General features: G+C 44.2%; 1 protein-coding gene and 1 long non-coding RNA gene across 19 annotated transcripts in view; one reads left to right on the top strand and one right to left on the bottom strand.

Annotated features, from left to right (window-relative positions):
• The window catches only part of ITPKA (inositol-trisphosphate 3-kinase A), a 50,787-nt gene extending 33,000 nt beyond the window's left edge, over nt 1-17,787 (bottom strand). For all 18 annotated transcript variants that reach the window (XR_014883491.1, XR_014883493.1, XR_014883494.1 and 15 more), the window contains exon 1: nt 16,991-17,787. Coding sequence is in view for 1 of the 18 variants with exons in the window: in XM_085224783.1 (XP_085080909.1) it covers nt 16,991-17,494 (504 nt within the window). In the remaining 17 variants the exon portion in view is untranslated. The remainder of the gene's footprint in view (nt 1-16,990) is intronic.
• On the top strand, nt 1,387-4,595 carry LOC146544286 (uncharacterized). Its single transcript, XR_014883508.1, has 3 exons — nt 1,387-1,558; nt 2,175-2,336; nt 2,957-4,595. It is a non-coding gene; the product is annotated as an uncharacterized LOC146544286 (long non-coding RNA).
• Nucleotides 17,788-20,647: the final 2,860 nt, after the last annotated feature.

Raw genomic sequence — 20,647 nt, 5'->3', positions numbered from 1 at the left:
ACAAAAGGATAGTGAGAAATTTCATTATAATTTTTCTTAAAAGGCTATAAAGACAGAGTACTTAATTGTCGGTTATCATCATCTACCATTCTCTTAAAGTCTTTGCATCATTTAAGCTAAATTCTGCAGCTCTGGGACATGGGGGCTGAAATGTGATCTGTATTGCAGGTGCCACTGCCTACTCAGTGTTTCTCCAACACCCAGATGGAACAAGGATCATCCACAGGGACTTCGAAGGAATATAAGAAAATATAATCATCAGAAGGTTGCTACACATTTCAAAGTAATTCTCTAAGATTCATGCACCCAAATCACAAAAGCATTAAGCGATACGTTGCCTGGCAGTCCCAGCCAACTCAGTGCAAACCAGCAAGCTTGACAAGCATGTGAGGTAATGAATGGGTGCTGGTCTCTTAAAGTACAGAGCAACCATAACAGCAGTGACTGGAAAAGAAACACCTGAGAATGCATCAGCTGAAACCACCTTTTAGATAGTAGGTCCTAGGCCAAAAGGAAGTGCTGCTAAGCAGGGTGTCAGTTCCGACCTCCCTGTGCCGTATTATTCATTCTCAGTGGCTCACCTTTCCTCCATGATTTTCTCTTCCATTACTTCTTCCTTTCTGGGTCACATGATAGGACCCCATTACTCTGAGTCACATAATACATCGTCACAAAGTCAATATGACTACACAGAACTCTCGGAAGTATCTACGTGAACAAGTGGTAGACTAGTCCCACAACAAGCTCCTGTTAAAGATCTGTTCCCTCTGAGCTCAGTGTGTCTCAGTGATTGTTTCGCTTACGTAAGCATATATATTCACTTACAAACTTAGGGTTCTGAGGTTTTTAAAACCAAAGTTAATAATCTACATAATCCTTTACTGTTCCACTCCCCTTAGTTTATCAAAACTGAAGTTTTCTCAAAAAGCTAGTTTGTTTTGTCTGCTTAATTCTTCATGCTGTTACACCCAACTATTTCATTCAATTTGGAAAATAAAATTAATATATTCTGTTTTGTTTTCAGTACTGTTTGCCACTATTTGCAGTGGCTTTCACCTGATACACTGGAGCAGCTTGTATACAAAGAGCTTGAAATAGATCCAATGCTACTACCCATATTATTTCAATAAACTAAGGCTAGTCTGAAAAATGCTTTGTTTTCATCTGTCTCACTGCAGCACGACCTGCTATTGCCATAAAACACTTCATGAAATCATGCTGAATGACAACAATCAAGATAATTACAATCAGGATAAATACTACCCTTTACTTAGACATGCTTCCTGTGAGGATGTAATCAATAACTACAGTTCTACAATAACAACCTAAAAAGGATTACGCTTTAACAATGAATCACAGTATTCTACCAAGACAAGTCATCGTCAGCATAATCCCCCACAAACCAACGAGGTTGGCCAAGGTGCAGCTTCACAGCTGCCAACACCAAAGATTGAGGGACTTCGCTGCTTCAAGAATGTGAGGCTCCGGGACAGCCAGCCATATAGTTTCATTCCATGGAGTGACCTGGGGATTTGAATGATAACTTATACAAAAAAATGTAAGTAATGAAAGCTATTGAGCAACAGGGGATCATTACAGCTGCAGAACTTGTCTCCTGAGGGATCCTGGTTTCGATTTCTTTCATTTCAAGGCTTGGTATAGTTGTATTTGCAGACCAGAAAAGGCAGGCAGCTGACTCAGTCAGATTCAGATCCTGAAGCAATAAATGCTTTTATGCCTAATGTAAGCAGCTAATAACTATCCTTGTTGTTTTTTTTTTTATTTTTTAAATACTATACACAGACATGCACACTTGAAAATATGTAAAGCATTTAGCAAAAGCTTTTCACTGCAGTCTATCAGAATTTCATTACTACTTGTTATCATCCAGACCATAAAACCTCCTAGGCTTGGGATTAGGCAGTATTTGAAGAAAAAAATTAAAAGACCTACCAAGGCATCATACTACAGCAGACAAGTCGAGGAATATCTGTAATTTTTCCTTATTTGTTGCTCAGTACCCACACAAACTCTGTGCAGGGAATTAAGGTGCAAGATTTGCCCATAACTTAAAAAAAAAAAAAGTCCCCAAACAATAAACCTGGTTCTACCATATGTGACACTTGGTTTACATGTTCAGCAACTAGTTTCTGTGCTTTTGCCCCTTATTAAAGGTTTCTGGAATCCTCAAACTAAGGAGATTCTTGCTGCCAAGTCTACTACCCACGTGTCTGAATCAGACATGAATCACGAATCAAGACAAAGATCTCAATGGGTGGGAGGTGAAAGAGCAAGCCAGCAAGAAGAATGCTTCCCAAGCAAGTCCAGACAGGAAGGTATAAGCACACACTCACACCAACCATTAAAACCAAGTTCGAGTGCACCACTCGATTTAGCTCCCAAGATGGGGTTAGGCTTTTACAGCAGATGACTTAGCCCTGCATACCATGGTTCACCTTTTCTTGTCACTGCGCTATGACCAAGTTTCTGACACACACACAGTAAACACTACTCTGCACAGCACTCCCAGATGCAAATATTCATCACCAGACAGATGGGCATTTAGGTCTGAAAACAAAATGTTGCTCAGTGGTAATGTGCACCACAGCTTGTCCAACTCAGAGTCCAGAGAGCTGAGTGCCTGCTTGAAAAAGTCCACGCCCTGTGCTCATAAGCGAAGCATCATCCCTTCTTCAGACTGTCAGAGGCATGATGCAAACAAATTGTCAGTTGATGTTGGTCCGAATCACTGCAGTTGGTTTTTTCCACCAGGGCAGTGTTCCTTCAAATGCTGTCAACTGACACTTCAGAACGTAATCTAGGATGCTGTTATACTGCTTAAGGAAATTACAGAACAATCTCCACACACCAAACTCCTCGGGAACCTTGACCACCCTCGTACCCGCTTTAGTCAGCACAGCCCACAAGGAACTAACACGTGCTCTTCCTCGCTCAGCAAAGCTTCCTGCAGCAAGAGTGCCAACTGGAGCTGGGAGACCAGTGATCAACAGCAAGGGAGAACACACACTCCTCGAGAAGAACGGCAGTTTGCATGCTACATGAGCGACTTCCCGATTAGCACTTCTAGACAGGCTGCCAGGCAAAGTGTGACTACATCTTCATCTCTGCTTCTTTCACCATCCAGCCTCCAGAGCTCTGAAAAGCAACGCTCAGCCTGTACGCAGCCCTTGACTCTTCCGGTTTTGCACTCAACCATGGGTAATGGCCACAGCTGCTTAAAGCAGCACTTGGCAGGTGTATCCTCCAACTGCAAGGTTTTCGTTTCCTGTTTGTACCACAGGCGAGATGGGCTGAGCAAATTCTTCAGAGTCATGAGAAACACTTAATGCAATAAGCAGAAACAAAGCTGCAAGACAGAAGCCTCAGGTTCCTGCATTTTCTCCTCAGTCATGCCTCGCCATGCCATATGCAGTGAGATGCATAAATTCTTTGGCTTGCTACCCTGTAGAAGACTCGGTAAGTTTGTATGATATTTGTAATCTCTGGACTAAAAGAAAAAGTGAAAGCAAGAGGAATTGCTGGACAGAATCAGACCACTGAATTACATGGAGTGCAAAATTACACACAACCCACTTCACAGCTGGAGGCCCTCTCCAAATCAGAAAGCGGCGCAACACAGTGAGAGCAATGCTTGCCAGTCTGTAAACAGCACTAAGAGCCACAGTCAGCTGACTATTCCATAGCAATTGCATTTTGCTTCTGTTCATTAACTAAGGTATCTACTGTCTGTGTGTCACTCCCAGGCCAAAAGCCAAAGGAATTAGATGGGTTTTGTTTACTTTACCACAGGCACTTTGTAGAAGCCTATTTTTAAAGGGGCAATATCATTAACTGAAATAATAAAAAGTAAACATTTGCTGTTCTGAGGGATGAAATTGCCATGGCCATTATCTCCACCTCCACAGTTTGCATTTTGCTCTGAAAGTTCTCCAATAGGACGGAGTTCTGTTACCTCTCCCTGCTGGGTAAAACTGAATGCGAGATGTTCTGTTAGAACACCAGTCTTGCTGGAAACTGAAACATCATTATTCAAGAAGTACACGGAAATTTCCTCACTATAGGAAAGTTGATTTGTTTTCAGAGCGCAGACACTTGAAATTTATCTAAGCTGTCCATCATCGAGAATAATTTTGTGGTAAATCAAATATCACTTCAGCAGATGGTGTGGCAGAAGGAAAGAAATCTTTCTTAACCTCCAAAACAACTGCAGTTTAATTCCTCAGAAACTTTCTATGCCAGTTAGGCAACTTGAGAATTCTTTGACCATCCTCCCTTAATCCTCTGCTAGTCATGGGTCACTGACTGACATCAGTCATGAGACAAGGACATCTAGAAAAACCACACTCTTTGGATTTAAAAAAAAAAAAAAAAAGAGAGCTTAACATCCTATTAGAGTGGTAGCATAATTATCAGTTCTCAAATATTCATCCTGTTTGGAATATTTTAAACTCAAACGCATCCACACATCTTCATACACAGACCAAGACATCCAGCTTAAAACATATGCACAATTTGTCAAGGCATAGAAAATTCTCATTTGTGAACTGTGCTTCAACTGAACCGCAAATCCCAAGGTACTACAAGTGCCGGTCAGGTATGGTTTCTGTATAACATCAAGACAGACTGCATTCAGGCAAGAAGCCAGGAAATAACTTCAAGAAGCTAATCTCCCCCAACTGAGCTCCAGGCACTTGGGAAGGAAGCTGAACACACATTTCATCCCATTTGCTATGGTGATGCAGGCTAACTTAGAAACACAGCTCTATCCTGCACGCCCAGCCTACACTCACCACCTCAAGGATTCACTATCCACAGAAGAAACTCTAGTTTGAACAGAGAGCAGAGATGGAAATCCTTTATTACAATTTCTCATTCACCGCTAAACACATTGGCCACAATTTTGCAGTTGGTCTGATAGTAATGACTTGCCTTCTAATAACTGGTCAAAGACTTCTCCCTTCTTTACCCTAACAGCTTGGTTTAGTGAATACATCCTGTGATGTTATCATGCTACTATATATCCTCACACACAGGCCACAAAAGCTGTACTCCATACAACTTTGAGATTCTGCCTTATAGGAATGAGTGATATACATGGGTCCTAACACTCTAATTATGGAAGACTATTGCAGTATACTTCATTTTTCCCTATAGGAAAGAGAGAGCACAAAGACAGCCAGTTGTTATCCACGTCTACTGGAATGAACAGAAATAAATGGCTTTAATTTCCAATGGAAATAAGACATTCCAGTGAGATACCAGAAAAGAGCTTTCCAGGGGCACCATCAAAAACAACCTTCAACAAGGGAAACTCAAATTGCCTTGACATATGTGTAAACCACAGTCTAGTTTAGTCATGGAGGACCAAGATGGAGCTGGGTTGATCCCAGTGTCATTGAGCTGCAATACTTTTAAAGGAATTCTAGTCACGGGCACCAAGAAAGTTAACTATCAATGGTGAAGAGATACTTACATCCTGCAGAACACCAAATAAAGATAACTTGACCCTTCTCTGTGCTTTACTTCCATGTCCTAAAAAGATTCTGATGCATTTGTTACGGAAACATTAAGTTCCTCACACCAAGATTCATCTGCAAATCAAGACTTGCAAAACTATATGCATGCATGCTCACATACAGTTGTGCTAGCTATGGAGCATCATGGCTTAGTGGGCAGTGCTGGTGGCAGGTGAATGATAGAACTGGATGATCTTAGAGGTCTTTTCCAACCTTAATGATTCATTGCTTATACACAGAAAGGCATTTTTGAGAGACATTTATTTTTCCAAGTGTGTTTAAATACAACTTCTTGCTTTCCCACCACAGTAATCCAGCTTACAGTATCCTGAAGTGTCAGACACTCATTTGCAAAAGATAAAACTGCCATCTCACTATGGCATCTTAGTGCAGAGAAGTGCCCTTTGTCTGCTGCAGCTCCGACAACTACAATAGTTATATTTCAGAAGACTGCTGAATGATGTAAGTCATTAATGCTTGTAAACTGTATTATAGGCACTCAAATAAGGCATGCAAGACTCAAGTAAGAAGCTGTACAGTGTTAAGTGAAAAGTATTATTAGAGCCTAAAAATACGTCATGTTAAAACAGATCAGACGTACTGGTAGCAGTTTGCCATCTGCTCTTCTAATCACAAGACAAAGTCCAGTACTCTTCCCTCTCCTCCTTTGCTGCCTCTAAACTCACACTTCCATTTTCCTCTAAATAGTTGCTGCTTCTCCTATCATACACTCCAGTGTTCAAACAGGCCCACCCTTTGGAATGGAATGCAAGTGTCAACATGCGATAAGACACTGTTGCTCAGTGGGGTGTGGCATTCACCTAGGGGAAAACTACATCCTTCAGTGACCACTTCAGAACCTGAACAGTAACTGTGAGATTATTCCAAACCACGGCGTTGAAATAAGTTTTTGAATAAACAAAAAAACTCACATTCCTGTTTGTGTTTGCATGAACACAAGTGAGACCAGTGTGTTAGGAAAGATAGGAGCGCACAAATAGAAGGTGAGAACAATGCAGAATTTGGCGAAGGTGGGGAGCAAGAGGACCTTCTGGGTCACAAGATAGTTGTTTGCTTTTGGAGCAAACCTAAGACTAGCAAAACTCTTACTGCCTCCAGTCAGCACTGGAAATATGTAAGGAATCTGGGGAAGAGGATGACTTCACCTTGAGCAAAGCTACAGGATCAAAACAATTTCTGTTAACAGAAAAGCACAAGGCAAGTTGAATTCCTCCTCCGTATCAGTAGCAGGTAGTCCCAGAAGACAAGAGATTATTTAAAATTTTAATTTCCATAGCATAGAATTAAGAAAAGGAGTTGAATTCAGACCTTACATAAGCAGCAGTGACTCAAGACTGAAAGAAGGCATCTGAGTACTGAAGACTTGTGGGTGTCTGAACAATAGTCAGCATTGCACACAGTATGTTTCCTCTGCCCTGAAGGTAAACAAATGCATTCACAATCAAGATCCTGGAGAGCCCACCTTCTTTAGAAGCACAGACGTCATCTGCCAATTATTGAGGAGCCAACAACAAAATAAACAGCCTAGTTTATATATAGACCATTTAGCTACCCAAACTTTAAGAGGCACAAAAACCCAACCCATAAACCTTAAGAATTCCATATTACTGGTTCCTAGAAACAGAATTGCAAGCTATGGTCCTCTATCCTGCACAGACAGCCACCTGCACCAGCCTCGTGAAATCTGGAAGCAGCAGCAGCAGCTTCTGTGCCGGACTGGACGCAGGCACAGAACCTGAGAATAACCAACATCAGCACAAACAGCACAGTGCTATTGGCACGGGATGTCCTCTCTCCCTGATCTCGCTGCTGAAGTCAGATGCATATTCTCACTGGCCTTACTATAAACTTCAAGGGAAAAAAAAGACACGAAACTGTTACGTGTCCCTGATTATTGCTGAAATTCACACAGATCATCAGGACAAGTCTCCAGAGTACCAGCTCCTCATAACGTATTTAACATACAGCTTCCTAACTGTTTCTGCTGAGTGCTTTTGGTAGCCATGGTGGCATGGCAAGCAAATGATAGACGTAAGCCCCTAGAAGTCAGGAAGCCTCACCTTAAAAATCCTTCATAGGACTTCAAAAATAGCAGGATCTGGCCACAGGGGCCTTGTGATTTAATTGTTTTGTCTATCTAGATCAGCACAAGGAAGGCAAAAACTCTGCTTATCTGAATTCCACAGAGCAAGATTATACAGACCATATTCAGTTATCAGTCCAAAATTCTGACACTCAGTGTTTTGTGCTACAAGAAGTGAAAACTGGAGCGTAGGAAGGTTTCCTAGTTTCTTCAGATTACATTCTCCTCTGGGCAACGCTGACCCTTTGTGGAGCCAGCATTGCTGTTCCTACAGAACACGCATGGGTGGGAAGTGCTGAGGAAGGAGCTCACAGCAAGCAGAGCTTATCATGATTAGAACATTCAGGTCAAGTGCACTTAGCCAACAACCCACTCAAACCCCACAAAAAGATAACGAACAGCCAATCTGCATGCACAAACCCCGTTCACACAGATTTTATCCTACCACTGCACCATGTGAGCCTACAGTGATAGTGAAACGTACAGAGACCACCTTTTAACTTTTGCTCTAGCTCTGCCTCTTTCAGAAGATTAGGGTCTCAAAACCCAGATTTCCTGTGCTGCTAAAAGCACAAGACTCTGCTTCAGTATGCCTCATTCTCCTGAGAATTGCTCTAATTTATATGCATCAAAGAACAACAACAAAAGTTTGCTTCAGCCCAGACATTTCCCACAAAAAAAGTTCAGTTGTTTCCAACCAGAAAAAGGATACTTTTTGATCACACTACTGATGAATCCTGTGAGAATTTTGTTAGCCTTGAATCATGAGGAAAAGAATTTAAGTCTGGCAAGAGGAAAGCATTCCAAGCAGGAGCAAGCCACTGGAAAAGCAAAAGCCAAATCTAACAAATTGTAAAATCCTCAGCTTCTTATGCACTAGTTACTTGTTAGACTCGGGAAATTACATCTGTGAACACTGTGGGCACAGCACACAGAAGGGACTGATGGAGCTCAACTGTGAGGACTGCTCAGACACACTGAAGCTCATCTGCGCACCAGGCAGCTGCGTCCTAGCTTTGCCCAGGATAAGAGGGCCATCTCCCCAGAGCCTGAAGGTCCTCTCCAAGTTCAGTGCTCCCGAGGGCATCCTGCAGCAGTAACCTCTAGTGCACTGTGCAGCACCCGCTGTGGAAAGGAAGCGAGGGTGAAACACCGGTCACATGTCAGCACCTCCCACAGCTCGAACACTGTTCAACAGCATTCAATAACAATAGGTATTACAAAAGCAAAAAACTGATACCTCAAATTTGGCTGATAGTTTTTGCACTAACCTAGCCTTCCTTCAGTATTTTCCCTAAAAGAGATGACTAAAGTAGTTTGCGCAACAGATTGTGAAAATAAATTCATTAAAATTTCAAAAGTGCTGTTACTGCAGCGATGAAGTAACACGGTGGAAGTACCACATAAAACTCATTAACTGCTTTTACAGTAGATTTCCAGTATATCAAGTAAAAATGCTAATGCCAAGAAGGCCAGTGTTAGGAAAATCTGCTTGTTATACAATCAGGCATCGTGCATTTACACTGAATGTATTGCAATTACAATGCATTATTATATAATTGGAGACGGTATTGTAAGCTGTGCATTGAAGGATGAGAGCTAACATCAAGATGATAAATTCCATATATATACACACAGATTTATTTGGAGTGCTCAGCTTTGAGCTGAAAAGACACCAATGCTCTAGTGCAATTGTAATTCTGCATCTGAACATGTCTGAGCAATGGCAGGCGCTGACACACGACAAGTTTCCATCCTCACTGCCTTTCCACTGCGTGTGCCACAAAGAGCACTAGAGATGAGTGCAGCATTTAACATGCTTGTGCTAAAGAGGATGCCTGTAGGAGTGCTGTGCATGGAAAGGATCTGTGGGAGATGGCCTTCCCAGCCTGGGCAAAGCTGCCTCATGCACAGCTGAGTCCCTTCAAGCTCCACTGAAGAGTGGGGTGGCTGACCACAGCTAACAGCTGAGCTCCAGACTTTGAGGAGCAGCAGTACATCAAAGAGGAGAATTAGACATCTACATTCAGTTCAGCACTCCGTTGCAGGAAACAAGCATCAGGTACAGCACAGATATGACATACTGTCCACTGTGAATATAACTGAAGAGCCACTGCAGTGTTCTTAACTACTCAGAGCTTCTTAAAAAAGCACCACAACAAAAATCTGTGTTCTCTGTTGAAGCTCAGAGTAATGAGGGCAGCTATAGCCAAGGCAGGGTCACTGCATGTTAGGATGTGGAATAAAGCAGAGGACAGAATCAGCTTTACTGATTATGAATGCTGATTTCCCACCATCACTAGAAAACAAAAGCACTCTCTATGAATGCTCAATGTAATTTAGCAGGAAATATCATTTAGCATATGATATAGTCTATAGTCTATAGTAGCTTGCATTCACCTTTGATGCCTCATAGCAAAACGCAAGTTATGCCATCATCACCAACTTTCTTACTCACACAGTTCAGCAGCATCCCAGGTTCCAGTTAATCACGTAACTCATTCAGTGGACGATGATGAATCATGCAGATATCAGTACCAATTACACACAGACATCCATGTATCTATACTCGCTCTTATCACCTGTGACCATGCCTTTCCTCTCAAGGTTGCTCAAACATGGGTGATGAAGGCAGATGAAGTAGACTAAAACCGAATGCGAGTGAAACAGAGGCCGTTATCAGTGGGTTTGGGTAAACAGCTTAAGGAGTTTGTGTTCACTGTGCCACCTCACTTTGATATTTCAGCCCATAGATCCCTGGATTCTGGGATTAAGCCAAGCTCCCACAAAGCAGTGTCTGTGTTACGCTTCCTACAGTCACCAACTGGCTCGGAGATTCTGTCCAGGCTCTGAATTTGGATTGTGCCAGGTCTATGATACTGCTTCAAATGAGCTGCTAAATAGTCTTTGGTTCATGTTTTCCCAAGCTTGCCAAGGACTGGAAAGTTTGGCAACAGGCAATAGTAGCCAGGCATGATGGGTTCAGTGTAGTTTTCTGTCAGTCTCACCAGCCTGAGAAGTGAGAAGCCTTTTATAAAGGAAAGGAAAATTCCATTCCTCATGGGAAGTTCAGAATTTGCAGATATAAACACATGCAAATGCTGCCTGTTATGTGTTATTCCCTAAAGCGTTCTCCATTGCTATCAAGTATAAATCAGTCAAGCACTGGAAATAATAACATTCCAGTGGAATGCTAGTCTGACATTGGAAGAAGAGAGAGAGAGCATCTCCCCCTTTCCTTCACTTTCCCTACTGCTTTTGGGCTGTACAGAGTGAAGCAACAGAGATTAACTCCTGCTTTTTTTAATGGTATTTTCCCCAGTGTGCTACTGAGTGGACAGACAATGCTGTCTTGTCGAACTCAAGATCTTTAGAGGAATCTCTGTTAGTAGAGAAGGCTGAGAAGAGCAGTTTAAAAATGAAATCTAAACCCACACTGTGCAAGATCCAAATTAATGAGAACTGACAAGTTAGTTCTTTCTGCCTCAACCCCCTTCCTCTGCAGAAACTACGCTGACAAAGAAGAGAGAGCAGGATTATACTGGGCTATACACAGGACAAGGTTGCTCTTTGCTTGCAAGATGTGAAAGGACAACGTTGCCTTTTCTGCCATCACATTTATAGATAATCATCGCAAAGCAAAGCGTGGCTGATAAGCCTTAGTTCTTCTCTCAGTCAATCCAAAAACAACCACCACAGCACTACATTAATATAATGTGTATTCTCAGCTACCAGAACTCTGTATAAAACTGCCTCATTTTGTTGTTTTTGCTTACATTTGTTAGTCAAATTGTTTCACTTGAGCACACTCTATTTAGAATAAATCTTAGATGTGAGCGGAGAGGTTATTCCTTGTCTGTGATACCTGCTTTGCCTACAGGCTGTTCAATAAAAACAATTCAGCCTCAAACCATTTTAATGGGTTAACAGTGACAAACCCCCAGAATACACACAAGCATGCTAAATTCCTGAACTGTTGCCACAGCTGCTGCTTTTATCCCCCGTCCAACCTGTATGGGCTTTCACAACTAAGTCTTCAACTCTGCCGAGCTGACGATAAGCTAAGATTCTGCTTAAAAGCAACTTCTTTAAATATGAGCACATCACCTGATGATGAGGAGCCATCACTACTTCCTCTCCTACTTTCTAGGAGCAATAAGTATTATGAGGAGCTCAGAACTGGGGAAGAGCACATACAGAGAACCTTCTATAGCATGCTTAATCCAACAGGTCCATTAAGAAAAAAATTGTAACAGAGCTCTTCCAATTTTAAACTGCATACTCAAGCCACATTATTTAAAATAAAAAAAAAAAGAAAACTAACAGTGGGTTTCATTCAAAACAAAAGAATTCTGTAACCTCTGAGCCAGTGTATGAGATGTATGTAGGGTGAGAAAGCCTTAACTCATAAGACTTAATTGCCTTCCAACTGATTTGACTAAGAGCCCAGTCACTTCCTACATCACTACATTACTAATGAACAGTTGCTGCTAAAACTGATCCTGCTGATGTTTGGATATATTCCACCGTCTGAGAGTACAGTGGAGAACAAGCTGTCCTAAAATTGAGAGGCCTCCCAGTTCAGAGTTGAGGCCCAATAACAGAACAACACAAAACATTCACTTGTATTTGTTTAGTATGTAACAGGAAGATGTCAGTAGCAACTCTGTTATTATAAATCATTATTTTTAAAAAATATCTTGAAATGCTGTTAAAATTAGCCGTTCCATGACTAGCAAATTAATGGAGGCTGGTGTCTACTGAACTACTAGCCTACTGCCCTGCACCCTTCCCAAATTAACAACAGTTTGTCACTGTGCTCCATACGCTTGTGTCATAAAACCTCCAGTGCACCTCACGGTTCCACATCTCTTATCTGGGGCTTGTATTCTTCACCCAGAGGCTGATGTTCATGGAACTTTACAGAACTTATGAAAAAAACTTTGGGATGCTTACCTCACTGTCAAAGTCAGCTGAATTCTATTGAAGTTGTTAAAATTAAATTGATACAGTGATTACACAATCTTTCTTTCCTTTGAAAGTAGGCTAAAAACCCATTAACAGTCTTACTTATGTCATCCCTTCATTCCCATTCTTCACTTAAAAATAACAATTCTGTTCTACTGCATTAGCTTACATAACCCACCTCTCAGCTGAACCACTTGAAACTTTCAAGCTGTATTTATTAAGTGTACGTGTCTACGTTTGCTCATGTTAAGGTGCTCACTATTATCAAAAGTAATAGTGAGGAGATAGGTAAAACCAAGTAATGGCTATTGCCCAAAGTTTCTGAACTGGTATCACTGCAGACAAGAACTGCATTGCTTTTTCTCTAGCGTGCTGTCAGCTGTTCTCATGGTTACTGATGCAGGAATTTGCAGTGACAGGTCACAGTTATGAGAATGAGTAGATTTGCCTGGCATGCTTCTATCTAGGAAATAATACTACCCTAATTGAAAAGAAGAAAAGACTGCTGTACATCATCATGCGATTCCATCTTTGAGAAAGCCACTTTAAAGTCTCTGTCCCAACAAAGGTGCTAACCAGACTTAACGTAGTTCTTAAAGCTGCTCATTCACACAATAAAGATAAAAAAAAAACATCTCTTGTATTCTCTTCATTACTATAAATGGCCCAATGGAGCTTTCTCTGAAAGATTCAACTACGTACATAAACCTTCCAGATTGTGGGAAGCAAGGATAGGAAAAGCACGCTTTCCATTTAAGTTCAAAGGAAGGCAGGAATAGTAACTTCTCAGCTCGTGCAATAGCAGCAGAACTAGCTTCTCCCACAATTCTAACCCCCTGCTGCCAGAAAAGCTCTCCTCAGGAGAGCCAGGGCAGTTCAGTTTCCAAAGTCTCTGTTACTGAAAAATGAAGTGTAGAATTTGTGATGAGGAAGCAAAGCATCTACCTGCTGACTTACTTTCAAATGTCAGCCTTCTAGATACAAACAAAGGTAAGTCCCTACAGAGCCAGGTTGGAACTGTACTGTAATTGTCAGCCATCATTCCCAAGGAACTCACTATTCCATTAAGGGCCATAGCATTCCAGGGACACAACCATACATGGCTCTCAGTAATATGCAAAAATGTAATGCTGTCACGATGTGCCAATTGATCCATGCCAGAACACTCTGTGAAATGCTTAACTGAGTCACTCACACTCTCGGAGAGCTCCTTGTCTGCCCAGCAAGCTTCCAGGAAGAGATTCTTCCAAGGCACAGTCGGGAAAAGCACTGCAAAGCTTGCTGTCCCAGGATTCAAGGCCTGCCAACTTGCTGTTTTCTGTGTTTCCTATAGGTCTGTACTGGTAGCTCAAGAGCCCACAACATGTTGAAGATACACCTGAGTATAAACTTCCAGGTCAACAGTAGAGAAGCCTTCAGCCAAAAAGCCTGGGAGGGCTTTCTTCAGCTCAGGTCTCAAGTTTCCGCATCTGCAGATGGAAGCCTTGAAGCCCTGATAACAGGAACACTATCAGAACTTCTGCTCCTGCAGCTGAAAGATCTGGGCAAGTTTCCAAGGTTCCTGTGAAGAACTGAGGTCTCTGGTAGGCTCGATAGCTTAGCAGCAGACCTGTGAGCCCTGATCTGAGCTACATCAAACAGTGTCAGGCTCTAAATCATTTCCAAAGAAACACTGGAGAAAATTCTAATACAAGGAAAATTTCAAAATGTTGCAGTTTTCCATGAACTGGGGAACACCAACTCTGGCCCATTTCCACTGCAATTTCCTGCAGAAAGTCTCTAACCTGTGTTTCTCTCTGAAAATGAACCTTCATCTGTTAAAATACATAATGCTAAAGCAATAGACACTAATAAAACATGCAAGCTTACCTTTAAAATACAAAAACATCCTTCGTTATCCCCAAATTTCTAGTTATTCTAATATGAACATGCCTGCCTTGAGTCGTAAGCCTTTCATTTAAAAAACAACAAACTAGATCTACTCATCCTTCCTCAGGACTAACAGTAGAAAAAGATGCATCCTGTAAAGCCAAACCCACAGAGGTTCTAAGCAGGTTACTCCACTTGGCATGTTAATTACTCACAGTTTCTTTACTGAAACAGTATCTCTAGAGACTGGACAACCGAACACAGGGCTAGAAGTTTTAGAGTACCAAAAGACAACAGCCAAAGAACTGGTGTAAGATTTAGCTCACTTAATTTATTAGGTAGCATCACAACGTTTTTGATACTTAGTGCTGTAGTTCTAGAACCCAAGGTACAAGTCCCAGCTTGCCAACCTGCTGCACAAATGGTAACGAGACACAGGTGTCCATGGAATGCAGGCTGCTGGTGGGGCAGTTTATTCCATCATCCCTACAGGTGTGGAAAAGTAATTTAACCCTTAGGGACATTTTACCAGGCATGAATACTTCAGTACTGAAAAACTAAAGAACACTGAAGCTGCACTGAACTTCAGAAACTTGTAAGAAGCTTTTTATGAGACTGAATTCTCACAGTACCTTTAAAGGTCTCAATTTCTCATACACCTAAATGAAGACAACATTCTTTCAGTTTAAAATATTTCTTATACAACAATTTTTATTCACCTATGAGTGATCCATAAAGCCTTTTTCACTTATAAAGTTTCCTTTTCTTGCCATTAAAAAATTAAAAGAGTCTTTTCCAATTTTGCACAGCGCCTAGGCGCTTCCTATAATTCAGATTAAATTAATACCATTCACATCCACTTACACTGTATGCTTTAGATGCACTCACGTAGAACTACAGAAAAAGATACAGAGGAATGATTTAGGACTCGGTATTATATACAATATCAGTATTTCCAAAATGCAAAAGCAACCTCAAAGCAGCTCAGTTTCTCATCTGCATAACAGTTCTTGCTTTAATTTATGTGCATAGACAAGTGAACAGATGCTACAATGCCATCCCAGAGTTCTCTATATAGCTTAAGCATTCCCAGTAAACTCTTGCTCCATATTTGCCACACGTACAGCCCAGGATTACCTCCACGTAGCTCATTATCACACCCACTCTCCCACTGCAATAGCAGCGTTGTTGAGTCAAAGGATCCAACAGCTCTTTTCCATCTTTAATTTCTGTTCTTATGCTACTTCCACAAAATCCCTGCTAGCACAGCACACAGTTCAGAAAAGAAAGGCATATGGTGATAGAGCAGCAATTGTTTCCCTCCACACACCAGCTTCTATATCAGGATAGAAAGTACAAATTAAGTAGCGTCATTACTGGTTTCTTGGAACACAACATGACAAAGTACAAAACTTTTTCCCCCCCAAGTTGATGCAAACAAAGCCAATATTGCGCACAACATTTTAGTTCCTGTACTGTGTGTCCTCTAAAAAAGTAAACCCACAATTAGCATGAGAAAGGTCCAGCTGGAGGTATCGCGAACAACCAGCATTACTTCTTGCATATGTATTTTTTTCAAAACATATGTTCTGCTTGAGAACAATAGAGTGCCAGTAGGCTGGCAGTAGAACAACAATTTAAGTTATGGTCTCAGTAAAGGTAGGAGGAAGAATTTGCCAAAGCAGTGTATTTCATTTACAAACCCCCAAGAAGCCCATTACAGTCAGGCAAATATATGTTAATGGCCATAGGGAAAAAAACCCTAACTAAATGCTTTTAAAAGTGCACTTCATGGATGAAAGCTGCCAAATTACAGAGAGGATTTAGTGAGAAGAATGCACTACTGCCAGGATGGACAAAAGCATGCATTCTACCCACTCCAAGCTCCTCCCCATCTCCTGTCATGCTCACAGCATGAAGAAGGAGCACAAAAACTGACAGCCACAGACTCCAGCACTGGAGAAGAGAAAAAGAAAAATAATAACCCCGCTGGTAAATGCCAGAAAAAATGTTATTTTGAAGATCTAACAAAAGAGGCTGGAGAGAAAAAAAAAAAAGGCAACCAAAAAGACCCGAGCAACGAGCAAAAAAAACACCCCTCAAAATTATTGGGACAGCAAGCATAGTTTCACAGGAAACCAAGCACACCTGATGGGGCTTTAGAAGGGCCAACATCAAGAAGTGCTTTGAAAACAGAAGCTGCAACGCGCATCGCACAGCGCTTGGCAAGAGTTTCCCAGAGTTTGTGTAAAGGAGAAAAGCGCAGTTCCCGCCCTCCCAGCCGGGCCACCGGCCTTTTCAAACGAGGATGCTAGATGGCCCCCAACCAGGCGATCGGCACTGGTGGGCGAGCCCGCACGCCGAGCGCCGTTCGGCACGAGTCTACTTCCCTCCCTCCCCCCTTTTTCTTTCTTTCTTGCTGTCGCTGCTATTCCTCCGTCGGTCCCGGTTACGGAGCTCCCGGCCCCCCGGGCAGCGCGTCCCGGCCCCACGACTGCGAGCCGCCCCCTACCTGGTTGGAGTCGTCGCCGCGTTCCAGGTGCACGATGCCCTGGCTCCTGCCCTCCGTGTCGCTCAGCACGTCGTCCTCCGAGTCCTCCAGGAGGGACGACGAGCCCGTGGAGGAGAGCGAGGAGGTGGACAGCCTGCGGGACTGCAGGTGCAGCGAGCCGTCCGTCCTCAGCCAGCCGCCCTCCGGGTGCGCCCGCGGCGCCTTGGGGCTGCCCTGCGACTCCTCGCTCTCCTCGGCGGTGACGGTGAGGCGCGGGATGACGGGCGGCAGCACGCCGTTGGGGGGCCGGCAGCCCCGTTTGGCCGGGTCGGGCAGCTGCCGGGCGGCGGCGGCGGCGACGGCGGCGCAGCGCGCCTCGAAGAGGGAGCGCAGTTCCCCCACGCTCAGCCGCGTGGCCCGGCTGAGCTCCGGGCTGCTATGCGGCGCCGCTCGGGGCTCCGCGCCGGGGTCGGCGGCGGGCGCCCGCCGGGCAGAGCCCCAGGGATGGCGGCCGGGGGCGTGCATGAGGGAGCGCCGCGCCCGCCGTGCCGCCGGGGAAACTTCTTTGTTGCTCAGCCTCCGGCCGCCGCTCTCAGCCCGGCGGCGCGGCTCATGTCCAGCCCGCCCTCCCCGGGCGGCTCTGACTCACCCGCAGCCCTCTACCGCTACCGCGCCCGCTGCCCCGGCGCCAGGGCCATGGGGGCTCGCCGAGCCTTCCCGCCCGCCGCCGCCGCCGCCCCGCTCCGCCTCGGTGCCGAGGGGAGGAGCGAGCCGAGCCCCGCCGTGGGGAACCCCGGCCCGCCCGCCCCTTCCCTGCCACCGCCTCCTCCTTTTGGTTTCGCTTTCCCTTGGGGCGGCCTCCGCTCCTCCGGGGCCGCCTCAGCGCCCGCCTTCCCGCCCTTACCTCGGCACGAGCCGCCACTCCCTCCAACGGCCGCCTCCTCGCGCCCGCCGCCCTCCAACGGCCGCCCGCTCCCCGGGCACGGCGGCTGCGCAACGCGGACGAGCCCCGGCCCGAGCCCCCTGCCGGGCGGTGTCGATCGCCTTCCCAAAGCCTGAGCCTTCCTGGGCCGCCACGGGCGGTGGGTGCCCGGCCGAGGCGCGTGGCACGGCGCACCTGGTGAGCTCTGCGGCCGCGTGGCACGTCCCGGGCGGCGCTGCCCACGAGCGGTGGCTACCGGGCAGCGCCTTGCTCGCAAAAAAAACCTGAACTGCGTATCTGTCTGTCAGCGCTTTGCTGCCGAACCGTGCTAAAGAGGCTCTCCCAAGCCCCGGGGTGCTGGTGTGCCCCGCTCTATTTCTCTAAATGAGTTTCTCCAGATACCGCCCCGCCTCGCCGCTGCTTGCCCGCCGAACTCCCGCTGCCTGAAGTACAGCGTGCTGTGACTGTAAGCACTGGGGAGAGGAGAGCCGTCCTTCCTCGAGGTTACATCAGCCGAGATGATTAGTAAAATTAACAATTTGGGAACCAACTGCTAAAGTCTTCAACCCAGTTTTTGCTCATTTATCTCATTGTTTCTCTGCACTCTTCCATCTGTCTCTCCCATCTGCTGTCTCTTGCCTGGCTCTCAGGCAGGAGCTCAATGGGTGGAGCAGAAGGGCCGTGGTTGGGCTGCCCAGCCGTGCCACGCTGCAAAGCAGAGCCTAGCAGCGCACCTCACTATGTCCAGTCACTGTAGCTGGGGAGCCTCACAAGCTCAGTGTCTTTGGACACCTTTCTAGAATCAGGTGCAGTGGGTTGGGCAGGGCAACAGCTGCTCCCAAATTATGTATGCTTACCAGAAACTTGCAGGAGAGAATGATTGGCAGTGCAGTGTTTCCCCAGCACATGTGGAGCAGGTGTCCTGCAAGGAACGGACATGAGCTGGTCTGAGTTGTCTCTGGAAGAAAATGCAGTTACCACTTTCATTACAAACTGTGTAAGTCACTTCAAATGTTATAGTGCAGAAAGGCAGTCTTAAAATACGGTTAGGCCCTACATACTGAAAGGCATACCTGAAAGCACAGTTTTGTAACTGATGGCTTTACGAGAAGAGTCACAATGATGAACGCATAGATACCACAGAAAGCAAAGTAGTCAGTTTAAAATGGGTCTGAAAGATTCCACGTACACAAGTTGGATGCACTGAGCTCATTTCTGTAGCCATGACAGCTGCTGCCCATTGGCAAGCAGGACAAAAAGCGAGCTTGGGCAGAGGGCAGAGGTGAGAAGGAGGGAGCCCTTCTGCAGGCAGAAAGGCAGCTCAGCATCCAGCATCGCTGTGCCACTGCTCACTGCTGATTCTGCAGATACAGGATTATGTGAGGTTTATGACCAGCGAACCGGATTCAAGTGGATTCCTTATTTAGGAATCCTTACCTCTTGTGACTGTAATGAGACTCACTACACATACGGCTGAGTCAACTTTACAATTATAAAACATATTTTTAAAGGATTTATTTTCAACTAATAAACATGAAACGCAACGCATTTCATTTTAATCAACTGATATATTGGACTGGGCTCTGAGCACCCTGATCTATCTGTAGGTATCCCTGTTCACTGCAGGGGAGTTGGACTAAACAGCCTTTAAGGGCCCAACTCAATGATTCTATGCATAAAAATAGGAAAACAACATTTTAATAATATCAATTAGTAGCAATTGGTTGGATAGGATTAGATATGGTTAGTTAGCTGCTTTTGTAACACGTCAGAGTTAGACAGCTGCTGATCTCTGAGGTTTAGGTGAGATTTAATTTGAAGTCTTTCAGCACTAGCAGGAGAATGAAAGACTCTTTGGTCTGTCAGGTGGTGCTGCATTAACTCACAGCTGCACAAGTTTTAGGAAAAGTGATTGTGTCCTGATGGGAGAAGTGGTGAGAAATTGTATTTTCCACCTGTGAAATGCCGTATTCCTGACAACAAAGGGCTGTCAGCATTCACTAGTGATGCTTGGCAAGAGCTAAATCTGGTAAAATATAAAATAGGTGTCCCTCTTTTGCAGATGTGTGAACTGACATACAGATGGCAAATGAGTTGGCTGCAGATACGTAGTGAGTCAGGGGCAGAAAAGGGCGTTTGATTTGTTGCTTGCTTCTCTAACCACCCGCTCACATTCCCATCTCCAGGGCAATACATTTGTCTATCTCAGTCATTCTGATTCATACTGGTATTCTTACTGCTGTGGTTTCAAGTTTCACACACTCCTGCTACAAAAACAACTTTCTGCCCTTATTTATATTGGCAAAAGAAGAGACTATTTTGTTTTCATGAAACCTCTTTCTAAACATTGTTATCATTAACATGTTACTTGTTCCTTTTAGTTTGCATTTCCGTAGGGTGCCTAAGCCTTGACAATACAAAAGCAACAAAAGATGCTGTGAATGGTTGTAGAAGATTTTAAGAATTTCACATAGAAAAGAGTTTAAATATGAGCTAGAGGAGAGCCTTGGGTTTAGTTTAGCCTACTCAATAAAATACTACTCACATGAGATCTTACCGATAGCTTGGAGCTCAACAGCTGGAAAACACCACATCTTTCAATTCAGTATGGGCCTAAGAAGATCTCAAAAGTAGTTGGAAGTTGTAATTCACATATTGCTTTTGGATGCAACAGATACAAGTGAGATAACGTTTATATCAAGTTATAATGTCTCTTTCAGGACCAACTGGTGTAATAAGGGAAACAAACAAAATAA

Source organism: Meleagris gallopavo, chromosome 5 (assembly GCF_905368555.1).
Source record: "Meleagris gallopavo chromosome 5, MGAL_WU_HG_1.1, whole genome shotgun sequence".
NCBI classification, from domain to species: domain Eukaryota; kingdom Metazoa; phylum Chordata; class Aves; order Galliformes; family Phasianidae; genus Meleagris; species Meleagris gallopavo.
The sequence above is the reverse complement of the archived record's forward strand: the minus strand, read 5'-3'. Positions and strand labels throughout refer to the sequence as shown.